Source organism: Lagopus leucura, unplaced genomic scaffold (assembly GCF_019238085.1).
Source record: "Lagopus leucura isolate 7727_CA_CO unplaced genomic scaffold, USGS_WTPT01 Super-Scaffold_100001, whole genome shotgun sequence".
Taxonomy (NCBI): domain Eukaryota; kingdom Metazoa; phylum Chordata; class Aves; order Galliformes; family Phasianidae; genus Lagopus; species Lagopus leucura.
The window spans coordinates 95,290,977-95,303,413 of NW_024962262.1; the positions used below are offsets into that span (position 1 = coordinate 95,290,977).

Here is a 12,437-nt window from a genome sequence, read left to right on the forward strand (position 1 = left end):
CGTACGTCATGTGCGCACGCGCAGGCACAGACCAAGACGGGAAGCCGGCGGCTTTTCCTTGCACGCGTCCCCGAAAATAGACGTATGCATCACGTGGTGGGGAGAGAAATCCGGAAGCAAGCCTGGATCACGTGGGTAGTTGTCATGGAGAATGAGGCGGCGGAGGAGGGGCGGTCAGGGGGCGCGCGCTGCCGTCCGTCTCGGGGAGGGTTCCGCCCCGTTCGGCTCCGCGCCGGCAGGTGAGGCCGGCGGGGAAGCGGGAGAGGGGCAAGGTGCTGGGGATGAGCACCGGGAGAGGAAGAGAACGAGCGGGATTAGGGACAGGGTCGCGGTCTTCATTCCCCACCAGCGACGGGTGTGTTTGATAGCGGCGTCGCCGTGCCCGGTGCCCGGCAGCTGCGTGCGGCGGGGCGGGGAGCTGAAACGGGCTACGGCCGAGGCCGGTGGGAACAGAACGGGGAGAGTCGAGCGTCGGATGCGCCTTCCCGGTTCCCCGTCTCGGCGGCAGCCGCCCTCTGTCGGCCCGGCTTGCCCCGCGCCCGCGAGGCGGAGACGTGGCAGAGAGTGGCGAGCGCAGCCGCGAGGCTGAGGCGCAGCCGCTGAGGTGGATCGGCGCGAGGCGAGAGACCGTTGACAGCCGGTGCCTGGCGGTGCCGGGGCCGCCGCCCTTCCGTCTTTCGTTAGCGGGTGGCTGAACAGCGGAAACAGCCGCCCGGAGCGCGTCTGGTAGCGGACGAGCCTCGGGCGGCCCTGTGCAACTCTGTCTGCTGCGATCGGGAACAGAAGCTGTTTGTGAAAGAGATCGAGGCCGGGTTGGATGGAACCCTGGCAGCCTGGTCTGGTGGGTGACAGCCCTGCTCGCGGCGGGGGCTGGAACTGGATGGGCCCTTTTAACCCAGCCATTCTGTGATATACGTACATGTATATTCAAACATAAAAATCCTGTGGAGAAATAACAATGTAATTCATTTATCTTGTTCAGCTGGTGAGTATTCCGTAGATATCACTGTGTATGCGAGGTGTTTATTTCCCCCTGGCTGGCCCTCATTTGAAATAAAATGTTGATTTTAGCATGCAATTATAGTTCTCAACACAAACCATTTTGTTTGCGATAAAGCAATAAAAGGCACACGTTTCACCTCACCATATCAGCTTCTGGAAGTACTGTTTATAGCATATGTGTGTTGTGTCATCCAAAGGGCACTGACAGCAAGGCAGCAGAATGGAGAGCAAGTGCTGTCGTCGCTCTGCAGTTTGCTCCAAGACAACCATCTACACCTTTCTACTTGGAGGAGTCTTCATTGCTCTGGGCTCGAGTCGAATCCTTCTGATGAAATATTCTGCTAATGAAGGTATTGTTGGACAATAAACGTAATGAACTTCAAATAAGATTTGTTATTTCAGGTGTAACGGATACCCCAAAACCTACTTTTCCACCTAGTTCTCCATTACATAAACTGAGGCATAAATTTCCCTGTGTCTAACGTAGGATAACAATCTGAGGTTGCAAGATATCTGATCCAGTTGAAGATTAGCCTCAAAAGATGAGACAGTAGATTACTTTATAGCTGATTTCCAAATATTAAACTGTGCAAACACTGTTGGTGGTGCATGACCAGTTTATTTGTTTCACAGCACCTTCAGGAGAAGGTGGTATAGTGGTGTGCAAGCTGTCTTACAGCAAATGTTAGCAAAATACGCTGTCCTTTTAGCAAATGTTAGCAAAATATGCTATCAAAGAAAAGATAAAATCCACGATGTAGGTCATGTCATCCTGGAAGCTTTCTCCTACTAGGAAAACATACTCTATCACTCTGGGGGGGAAAATATTTCCTGGTTTGATTGTTTTAAAAATGATGGTTAGTTCTTCCAAAAAAAATGTACTGTAAACTGAGAGCAAATGAGGAAAGATTTCAGCCTAGAAGGGCACCTGACTTGTCAAAAACTGACTATCTGTAATAGGAGTGCTAACACTTTGTGTTTATGAGCAGGGGGTCTAATCCTGACTGAAGGGGTTAAAGTATTTCCTTTTCCAGTTGTGAATGCAGAAGGAATCTGATGGTGTACTCTTTACAATTTGCTGAATCCCACAGATAATAAGTATGATTATCTTCCTACAACAGTGAACATATGTTCTGAAGTAGTAAAACTGTTCCTGTGCGTGGTATTGGCACTATGGGTTAAGAAAAAAGGTGAGTACATATGTTTCAAGTAACTAAGATGTGTTGACTTGCTAAGATTTATTATACTTCATATCTTTTTTTTTTTGTTTTGTTTTGTTTTTTTACTTTCCCACTAATAGATTCACATGTAATGGCATGAAGTCCTGACAGTAATGTTCTCTGGAATTATGTCTTTGATACACAATTATAGCCATACTTATTATAACTCTAATTTTTCCATTAAATTCAGATGTTCTCAAGTTGTTTGTATGATAGCAGAAATGAGGATAATGAGTTGAGTTAGTGTAATGAAGACAATCTAATCTTTTTGAAATTTTAGCACAGCGTTGGGCTAGGGTAATAGGAGTTGCCTCACTGTGAAGACATGACTGAAAAGAAGCTTGTTACTGGCTACCCTTTGGGTGCTAAATGAACAGATCCTCCATCTGTGTCATTATTTCTAATCTAAATGAGATTGATAATCAGCTGATACTGATGTGACTATTGTGTGGGGGCTTTCTGGAGTGCTTTTTGGTCCTCAAAGAACAATTATGATGTATTTTTGCACCAGTGGAGAAACACTCTGATAGGATTAAAGGATTCTCTAAGCATCTTTTTGCTGTTTCTGTTCAGCCCTAGAACAGAACAAGACAAAATGACAAAAGGAAAAAAAAAAAAAGAGGAGAGCAGAGCTAGCGATTGCAAATTTTGTCTCCTGGTTTTAATTCTCACGTGAGAAACCCTAATTCAGGTTTCTGTCTTGTGGACAGATTAGCAAAATCTGCTTAGAGAAATTGTGGAATCTCCTTTGGTGATAGTCAAGACTTGTCTGGGTGCCTGCCTTTGTGACTTGCTGTAGGGAACCTACTTTAGCAGGTTTAGCAGGCAGGTTGGACTCAATGATCTCTAGAAGTCCCTTCCAAACCCTACAATTCTGTGATTCCTTCATAGTTTCCTTAGTGAAGCAAGGATGTGAATGCTTACAGACACTAGATTTTTGCTTTAGCTGTTTGTTCTGCCTTGGGGCTGTCCTCTGTGTTGCCAGAGAACACTGCTGACTATTCAAAGGGCTTCGAAATGGACTTCTGATAATAAAAAAGTTGTTTCTCCTATTGATTTGTTTTCCTTCCAGAGGGCTGCTTAGATCATCCATTTGGCTGTCTTTCCTGGAAGAATTTTTGTAATTCCATGAAGTGGTCAATTCCTGCCTTTCTTTACTTTTTGGACAACTTGATTGTCTTCTATGTGCTGTCCTACCTCCAACCAGTAAGTATGCCTGTACTGACTAAAGTATCTTTCAGTGTGTTAATAATTGACAAGACTGACTGTAGGCTATCAGCAATTGCTACATTGACAGTACAAGATTGGCAGGTAAATGAGTCATCTGAACAGCTAGACCATCCTTTCTCCTCCCAGTGATCCAGTTCTACAGCTCTCAGTAGAGGAATGTTTCTGTGCGTTTTCTCTATCCTAAGTGAGTGAGGAACAGGCTGAATTCCTTAAGTAAGGGGCAGGTTTTTTGTGCTTTCCAATCTTTGACTTCTTCAATTCTGTATTTCTCTCTCAAGGCATTTGCACTTGTTGCTGATGCTTGAGTTGCCCTTTTCTGTGTGGCTTCTGCCACTTTATTTACATGACTTCACATGTTGACTTGTTTTCTTTCCTCAACAATTCCAAAGAAAATTAAATAAATGTAATCCCCCTAAGTGAAAAAAGTGTAATGGGAAGTGAGTAGGCAAGGAATAAAACTGTTTGGCTCTCAATTTTTTACTTTTTATTTTTATATAACAATATATAAGACTTAGTTATGTTTAACATGTTTCATTTATACTTTTTTTCTAGCTGCATTCAGCCTTCTGAATGAATCTATGTATACTTGGGAAATATGGTTTTATTGTGCTCTCTCTCTCTTTATGCTAAAATACCTTTTGGCTCAGAATCTGTTTGAAATTTCATGGAAGCAAATGGTTACTGCTTGCTATAAGATACTGTCTACTCTTTTTTTACCATTAAAAATCTGTTTAACTGTTTCTGTTCATTCTCTTTCAGGATTTCTTCTCTAAACTAATGTCCTTTTAGATCTGCATTTCTGGTAGGGACAGAACAGTGTCTAGAATAGGACCTGGCTGAAAAAAAAAAAAAAAGATTAAAATGAATAATTCCCCTAATTCTGTAACTCTTTGTAATTTGGTATTTTAACATTAGTAGATGGTATTTTGTGTTCTTTGCTTTCTTGGAGGGGGGGGGGTTGGTGGAAGGAAATTCAGCTATAGCATTTATAATAGCAAAGTCTGATATTTAAAAGGCTACACAATACTTATTGCTTTCTTAAACAGTTTGATTTGGCTGAGTTAGAGCAATCTCTTGTTAAATGTGCATTGCAGATTTTGTGTTGCATGTACACACCCACATGCATTCATATGTAAAACTTTTCTCTCTCCTCAGAACGTGTGCACTAAAGTTACTTTTCTTTGGAATTCTTAGTGTCTTTTAGTTTTTACCTGATGGGTAGATAAGACTGTGACACCATCATGGCTAACCAGACAGAAATAGTAAATGAGGTAACCAAATACCTCTAAGGTAGAATATCTTGATGGAGTTGCAAAACCCTCAGAGTGGAAAAGGCAGATGCAAGATGCCTGAAAGAAGGCAGCCATGCCTGGCTACACTTTGTTTCATGTGAATTTTGACACTAAATAGGCTTTGGACTATGTTATACTTAGGTGAGCAGGCATCTTGACTGTAGAGTTGCTTTGGTGAGGTCTTTTCTCTTGAAGCTTCAGCAGTAACTGAGGTTATTCTTCAGTATTTAATGTATGTTACTGGTAAGACTTATTTTTACAGGCTTTGCTTGTAATGCTGGCAGCATGTAGGCCACTAGTGTGGTGGCCTTTTGTAAATTGTTTTCTAATTTGTACTTATGTGAGATTGATGTCCCCTGTGGCCTCAGAATAGAGCAACTCAAAATTAATTCACTTTAAGTATTCTTCCATCGATTTGGGTTGTATTAATGTTACCAGAGATGTTGTTCCATGTATGCTGTGTTTTTGTCTCAGTCAAAAGCTCAACCATTGTTTTGCACGTCATTTGTACATCAATTTTAAGTCTCTTTCTTCCAGAGTGATTTCTACCAGCTCCAGTTTCATCTGTTCATTCATTGTTATTTTCTTCCATAATTTTCCCCTAACATGAGTTTTTAACTGAGTTGTAATTTCACGAAGCATAAAATGAAGCTGTGATTTCTTAGGCAGATGTGTCATGTGTCAGCTTACTTAAGACCCCATGTCGTTTCATGAGGAAGTGATCTGAGAGGGCCAGCACAGCTTCACCATGGGCAGATCATTCTTGACCAATCTGGTGGACTTCTACAATGGAGTTATAGCAACAGTGAACAAAGGAAGGGCAGCTGACATTGTCTGCTTTGACACTTTGAAATGACGCTCCAATGTTATTTTAGGGCTATGCTATCCTAACACTTTGTTAAGGAAAGAAGGTTCAGTACTAGAGTGATGCTTTCCGCTCTAGTCTCCCTTCTGTAAGGTATTACTGAAAGTTGTTGGGCTGATATCAACATGTCTGAATTATAACTTTGTTCCTCTTCTTTTTCTAGGCAATGGCTGTCCTCTTCTCAAATTTTGTCATTATAACAACAGCTCTTCTCTTCAGGATAGTGCTAAAGTAAGTAGTACTTAATAAGGTAAACAAAACTTTAAATTTTGTCTTTCTAGCCTAGATACAGTGGTTACACTACAGTCTTTCTTTGTCTGATGGCAACAGTAATACTGTTTTCTTGCAACTCTACCATCTTAGAGAAATGGCTTTGTGTTCTACATAAGAAGGTGTTGGAAATAATAGGTTTTCAGAGGCTCCTGTGTATCTCCACGTATGGTCACCTGTCACAGATTGCAAGTGATAGCTGTTGAATGATCAGACTTAAGGTTTGGGTTTGTGTATCTTCGTTTGTGCTTTAAATCTCATACTTAATGATGAGCAGTACATCTTTTCAGACCAATGTAACTCTTAAAGGAATGTAAAGGTAATCTAGCAAGAAAGGATGAGATATATGAGAGTGAAATAGGTGTTTTCAGTAATATTGTTCCTGCCCTGATGTGTTTCTGCTTATTTGCATAGGGTAAGTCTCTTCTTTATTATTCATGTGATAGGGAAAAGGATATTAGCTTTCATACACTACCTGAAAAGTTATTTGTGATGAAGTCTGAACAAAGATGCATTTTCCACAGGTGTTAATATTCCAAAAGAGCATCTAGTAGTTTGGCCAAAGTGCTTTTACTCAGTTCTTTAATTTTATATCTCTTGTGATGTCACAGTTTGTTTAATCTTCCAAATTTTGATTTTTTTTTATTATTATTTTTTTTTCCCCCCCACAACAAAGTAGTTTCACTTGCTTGAGTGAGAGAGTAGTTACAACAGATAAGACATTAGGCCTTGTACATTACATTTCTACCATCATAAAATATGTAAAAAAATGTACAAAATCATGGGGAAAAAATGAAATGCTGTAAAGGTTTACTGGAGAGAGAATTATTGGAATGTCTGACTTCCTTTTAATCCTTCAAGTCTGTGATTACAAGGACAGCAGTTGATTTTAGTTGTTAGGTAGCCAGCATCTACAACTGACTTAATCTTGAAAGATTTTCCTTTTGTTGTCTCTACATTGGTTTATTGTCTATTCTGTGTTTCTGCGATCACCAAGTTGGGATCCCCTTGCCATAAAAAAGTATGTTATGTTTTGGCATTTTCCTGTCGATTCTGAAAAATCAAGATTTTTCATCATGCCACAGATAAGGAAACGTAGTCAAGCACAATGTTTTGTGTGTGCTTTATAGGGCTTGTTCTCATTGAATTTGTGTGACCATGTTTCTAAAGTTCGTGGCTTTTTTTGTCTGCTCCTAGGCGAAAACTCTCTTGGGTACAGTGGGCATCTCTGGTTATCTTATTCTTATCCATCGTCGCCCTTACACTAGGAACTGGAGGCCATCAGCAAAGCTTGGCTGTGCATGGATTCCATCACAGTATGTTTTTCAGCCCATCTAACCACTGCCTTTTTTCTGCTGGACCGGAGGAAACGTGCATGGAAAATGGTAGCTGTGGAGCACCAAGATTCCTTCCCACCTTCCGGTGGAATGTTACAAGTACCATGGCAGGAGCATTGAAACCTCTACGACTCAGTCTGGGGCATCTGCTTATTCTAGTGCAGTGTTTCATTTCTGCCCTGGCTAACATCTACAATGAAAAGATATTGAAAGATGGAGATCAGCTTGGTGAAAGCATCTTCACACAGAACAGCAAACTGTATGCCTTTGGAGTGTTGTTCAATGGACTGATGCTGGGCCTACAGGCTAAGGACCGGAGGCAGATAGGGAATTGTGGTTTCTTTTATGGGCACAACATCTTCTCGGTGGCTCTCATATTTGTCACTGCTTTCCTGGGCTTGTCTGTAGCTTTTATCCTGAAGTTCCGAGACAATATGTTCCATGTTATGACAGCTCAGATCACCACTGTCATCATCACTACTGTGTCTTTTGTCATCTTTGACTTCAGGCCTTCTTTAGAGTTCTTTTTGGAAGCTCCTGTAGTGCTTCTCTCCATATTCATCTATAATGCCAGTAAACCAAGAGGCCTGGAATATGCCGCTATGAGGGAAAGGGGCAAGCTCTTCAAAGGAGATACATGGGAGAGGTCAAGTGGGGTAAGGCTTTTCTGTGCTTGTCTTCTCTGATTATTTTTTTTTTATTATTTATTTTTTCTTATTTCCTCTCTATTTACGCTATGGGATATGGACCGAAATCACTCATCAACTGAAACACCAAAATCCGTGTTCTTTGTCAGAAACCTTCAAAAGTGATTGAGTATTGCTTTGCATGTCACACTCTTTCAATTCATAAATCCCAGATAAACAATGCTTTTCTGCAGTGACTGTGCTATGAGCAACTTCAGCTTTGTACAAATTCTCTGTTGAGGATATTGCTGGCCCTGGGAATACAGAAATTGGAATCGATGCCAGGAAACTAACAATACTGAAGTAGAACTGAATTTTTTGTGTAGCTGAGCCCACATCATGAAGAAATCATATTTGTTATTAAGATTATTTCTGTCATAACAGTCAAAGATACACGCAGACACAATGGTAACATTGGAGTAGACATTTTAATATTGTTTCTTACCCATTTTCTCCAGGGCCTTTTGTGTGTTGTTTGTTTGTTTTTTCCCTTCCCTAAGTTGAACTGTAACCTAGATAACTCTAATATGGCACAGAGAGCTTGCCCTTAAGAATCCCAGTTAACTCACCTGAGCTGTAGAAGTCAGTCTGAGGGGGAAGGAATTGCTTCATTCTGTGTGGACAGCTGTATGTCTGTAATACATGTTGTAACCAGCAGAGAGTGCTGTCTCCATTTAATTCTAGGAAACATTAAGCTTCCAACAGATGTTTTCTGAAACTTACAAATGGTGCCCTTTTTAGATGCTTGTTTAACAAACAGTATGTGGGGTTTTCTTTTGTACCTGGAGCTATTTATTTTAGCATTTACAAGTGAGCGTATGCAGTAAAAACAAAGAATACTATGTGTGCAAGTTTCCTGATGGTGGGCTACAAGATTTTTCAGGGATCAAGCTACAGAAAAAAGCATTGAAGATAAAGAGGTTGTCATTCATTAGCATATGTGTACTAGAGTAAGATTTGAACGCACTTGTAGAAGATAAATTACTGGGTGTTGACATCACAGAGATTGCTTAAAAATAGACTTTCTTCTTCTCTCCTTTCTTTATGTATTGATAACCAGTTCACTTTTGTTCACATTGTTTTCTCCTGCTTCTGGTTCTTGCAGGATGGAGAAGAATTTGAGAGATTGAACAAACCAAGCAGTGACATTGATACAGATGAAGATTCACTCTAGCATGGAGCAGGCTGAGAAGAATGCTATTACTCATAGTGAGGGAATGTTCATGCTTCCTTTTTCCCTTTCTGCAGAATGATTGAGACTTCTTTGGGCCTAAATGTCAGAGATAGATGAGGAAAACATTCAAACTCTTAATTTGAGCCACACATTCTTGAAGCTGTTTTCCCTCTTACTGTCTCTGCAAATGAAGAGGTTAAAATCTGCTGTAATAAACCAAGTTTATAATTGATGTGAACAAGAAGAGACTTGGATGCTGGACTCAGTTGTGTGGGTGACGTGCTGTATTGGAGGGCAGTCCTTGCTGCAAATACGCCAGCGTGTGTCTTTCGTCACTTTGGTTGGTTGTGAAGCGGTGCAAATTCCTGTATGAATGCTTTTGTTAGCAAAACAGAGGTGATAAAACTGTTGTTCATGTTGCAGAAGTGGTAGGAGGACTGATGAGCATCTTCTAATTAAGCTGGCACTAATAACCTTATAAATAATGAAGCATATTGACTGTTTTATTGTATTTTGGTCAATCAGATTGAAACATCCCTAGCTGAGTGAAAGAGTCCCCTTGAAACAATCTTATCAAACCTTGACTTGTGAATGTATAATAAATCAGACAATTTGGGTTAAGGATTCTTCAGACAGAGGAATCTCTAGAGTGTGATTTCAGTATGAATGGTTTTAATTTAATTTTCATTCCTGTTCTACACCAGTGTAACTCTGTACTGGCTCCTGTGGAGTCCTTCTTGATTCTTTGATTGAAGCAGAATAGATTTCAGTGACTTCAGCCACTAGCTCTCTCATATTTCTAGTATGAGATTGCTTTGTGCCTGTCTCCCAGTGTTTGGGGAAAATGAAATATGGAATGCCTTTATAGAAAATAGTGTATTTTACATGCAACTTACGTGGCCTAACACCGAAAGAGCCTGAATAAAACAAAAGTATGTTATTCAGTTTGAATGTATCATAGGATCTTTTCTGCATGTGGAAAGCATGTATGTAGAGATATACTTACACTGGGGCCACCATCTGAAAGTGAATATTACATAGCTACAGTGAGGCACTACAACATGTAGTACTAAGTACATGGAGCACCAAGCAGGAGGGCACAGGTGTTGGAATCATTTGGTGTTGCTCCACCAACTCAGATTGATAAAGGTTTGCATTCGGTTTATAGAGAGAAAAGTTATTCTGCATAGTGCCAGGCAGGGTGATTTCAGAATAACTGTTGGCTTCTATTTTGAGTGAGATGAAAAATAGATTCCAAGTAATTCAGTGAATCCTAAAAATTGAAGGATGAAGTGAATAGGAATGCAGATAAGAGTTATTAATGTGTTCTTGGAAAGATACTGTCAAAGGAATTCCTAAGGAGGTATGCAATAAGTTCAGCATCAAACTCTCATACCACAGAATATAGTAATGCATTTCTCTGTGGACAGTTCTGTCTTTGTTCCCCTCTTCTACCCTGTTTCCAGGCTCTGTGTGCTAACAGCTTACTTACACATACTGTATTGATGGCTCATTGCTGCATTTATTAGCATACCTCCTGTCACTGATCCATCAAAAAGAGCAGCCTGTTTCCAGTTGTGGCCAATGCCTGTCAGAAACTATGTATGTGAAATTCTTACTCTGATTTTTGTTTTTTTCGGATGATGAATGTGAAATCTTACTGTTGTTTTTTTTTTCCCCCAGAAGTGTAAGCTTTTTCTAGTATGTATTAAGACTAATTATACAAAGAGAAATTACTGTTGTGGTTTGTTTATATGAGGTAACATTGTAAGTAGTGTTGAAAAATGAAAAACATTTTACAGCTGATGTCGTTGTGCTTGTTGTGCTTTCAACAACAACAAAAATCTTGTTGTTTGGATCTATACAGAATGAATAAGAAAGTATATTTGAATGTAAACTCCACATGGTTTCATTGATGTATGATATCCTGATTTGGGAAATGAAAGTTCAGTGTTAAAAAAGAAACAAAGAAACCCTTAAACTGTTTTGAGACTTAGTTTGCAATATGACAGCTTCATTTTGTTTTCCATTGCATACAGGTTTGCAATATATGCTGCCTGAGTTCATTGTTTTTGCTTTTGGTTTTTTTTTTTTTCCGGTCACAGCTACCCACTTTTAGCAGATATTTTCATGAAAAAATGAAAGTACTGTTGGCTTTAGACTGCTGTTAAGAGTGGTAGCTTTTTATGTTGACTTTTGCAGACAGTTTTGCCTTAGATTAAGTCACAGCATAGAATTCTGCTTCATACCTCTAGTGACAGTGTCAAACCTTAAATGAATGTCTTGAAAACATTATTTGACCTTCCTGCATGAACTGTCTGCCTTAAGAGAGATAAGAGTTGGAAATGACTGATTTGCAAATTTTATGAAGTGTATTTGGGATTGCATTCAGCTCTTGTCAGCCTTAGTCATTTCTTCCCTCTTTAAGTTTCACTGATGTTGTAACACTTGACTTGTTTTGCCGAACTCTGATTGCACAAAGATACCAGATATATAACTGTGAATGTATGCTGATATACTGATTTACTGATCTATCTGATTTACTTTCCACGTAGAGTTAGGTGCTGTCTAACGTGTGGAAATCTTTCTGTTGTCTTCAGGTGAACAGGTTGGAATGAGGCTGTTGGATTGGCCAGGCAGGTTTCTTTTAATAATGGAAGAGAACTTTGAATCCTCTCAGCAGTAACAGGAACATTAACTGTCTAAAAATGGGTAAGGACTTAATATAAACTTAGCAATAAAAAGTAATTCAGAAATATGACCATGCATTTCTGTGCAGTCATACTGCCCATGGTGATAGTCAAATGTAGTGTGTATATGACATTTGTTAGAGAAAGTGACTATAAGCAAATGTTAGCTGAAAAAAACAACTCTGGTTAGCAAGTGAGGCTGTTCTGTGGAGCTATACATTGCAAATAGATCATGTGATCCCTACAGCAGTAACAGTGGTTAAGTACTTCCACTGTGGAAGACTTCTCACTGTGGTGTCCTTCACCTACTCTGTCAGAAAGCTTACTTTTTTTTTTTCTTCTCTAGCTTACTATTTTACTCCTCAAAAGGCAATAGGGAATTTTATTAGGAGTTTTTTGGATATCAGCATCAGTTTGACACGTAGTCTTTAATGAAGGTGTTGGACTGAGAGCTCTTTCAAAGTTGTGGATCAGAGCCCAGATTCACAAATGTTTGAACTTTATCACTGCTTAGAATGTTATGTTCCTCCCTTGGATGGGAGGAATTAGTTCATAAAATCTCTAAGGAAGAGAGATCTCTTCATGTTTCTCTTGTTTGTAACAAGTATGTTAAAGTAGTTTTTATTGGTTAATTTCAGCTACTTTGTGAAAGTAGAAGCTGAGCCATTGTG

General features: G+C 39.9%; 1 protein-coding gene across 6 annotated transcripts; it reads left to right on the plus strand.

The window, feature by feature from the left end:
- Positions 1-31: 31 nt before the first annotated feature.
- Positions 32-11,072, plus strand: SLC35A5 (solute carrier family 35 member A5). 6 transcript variants are annotated; one of them, XM_042866521.1, is made up of 7 exons: positions 32-135; positions 1,200-1,352; positions 2,094-2,192; positions 3,295-3,428; positions 5,773-5,840; positions 7,077-7,872; positions 9,008-11,072. In XM_042866521.1, exons 2-7 carry the CDS (start codon positions 1,223-1,225, stop codon positions 9,074-9,076), a joined length of 1,296 nt encoding a protein of 431 aa, XP_042722455.1. In that variant the 5' UTR covers positions 32-135; positions 1,200-1,222; the 3' UTR covers positions 9,077-11,072. The 6 variants fall into 6 exon arrangements, with proteins under 6 accessions (XP_042722455.1, XP_042722457.1, XP_042722454.1 ...); XM_042866523.1 differs by having other exon boundaries at positions 32-131; XM_042866520.1 differs by lacking the exon at positions 32-135 and adding an exon at positions 158-239.
- Positions 11,073-12,437: the final 1,365 nt, after the last annotated feature.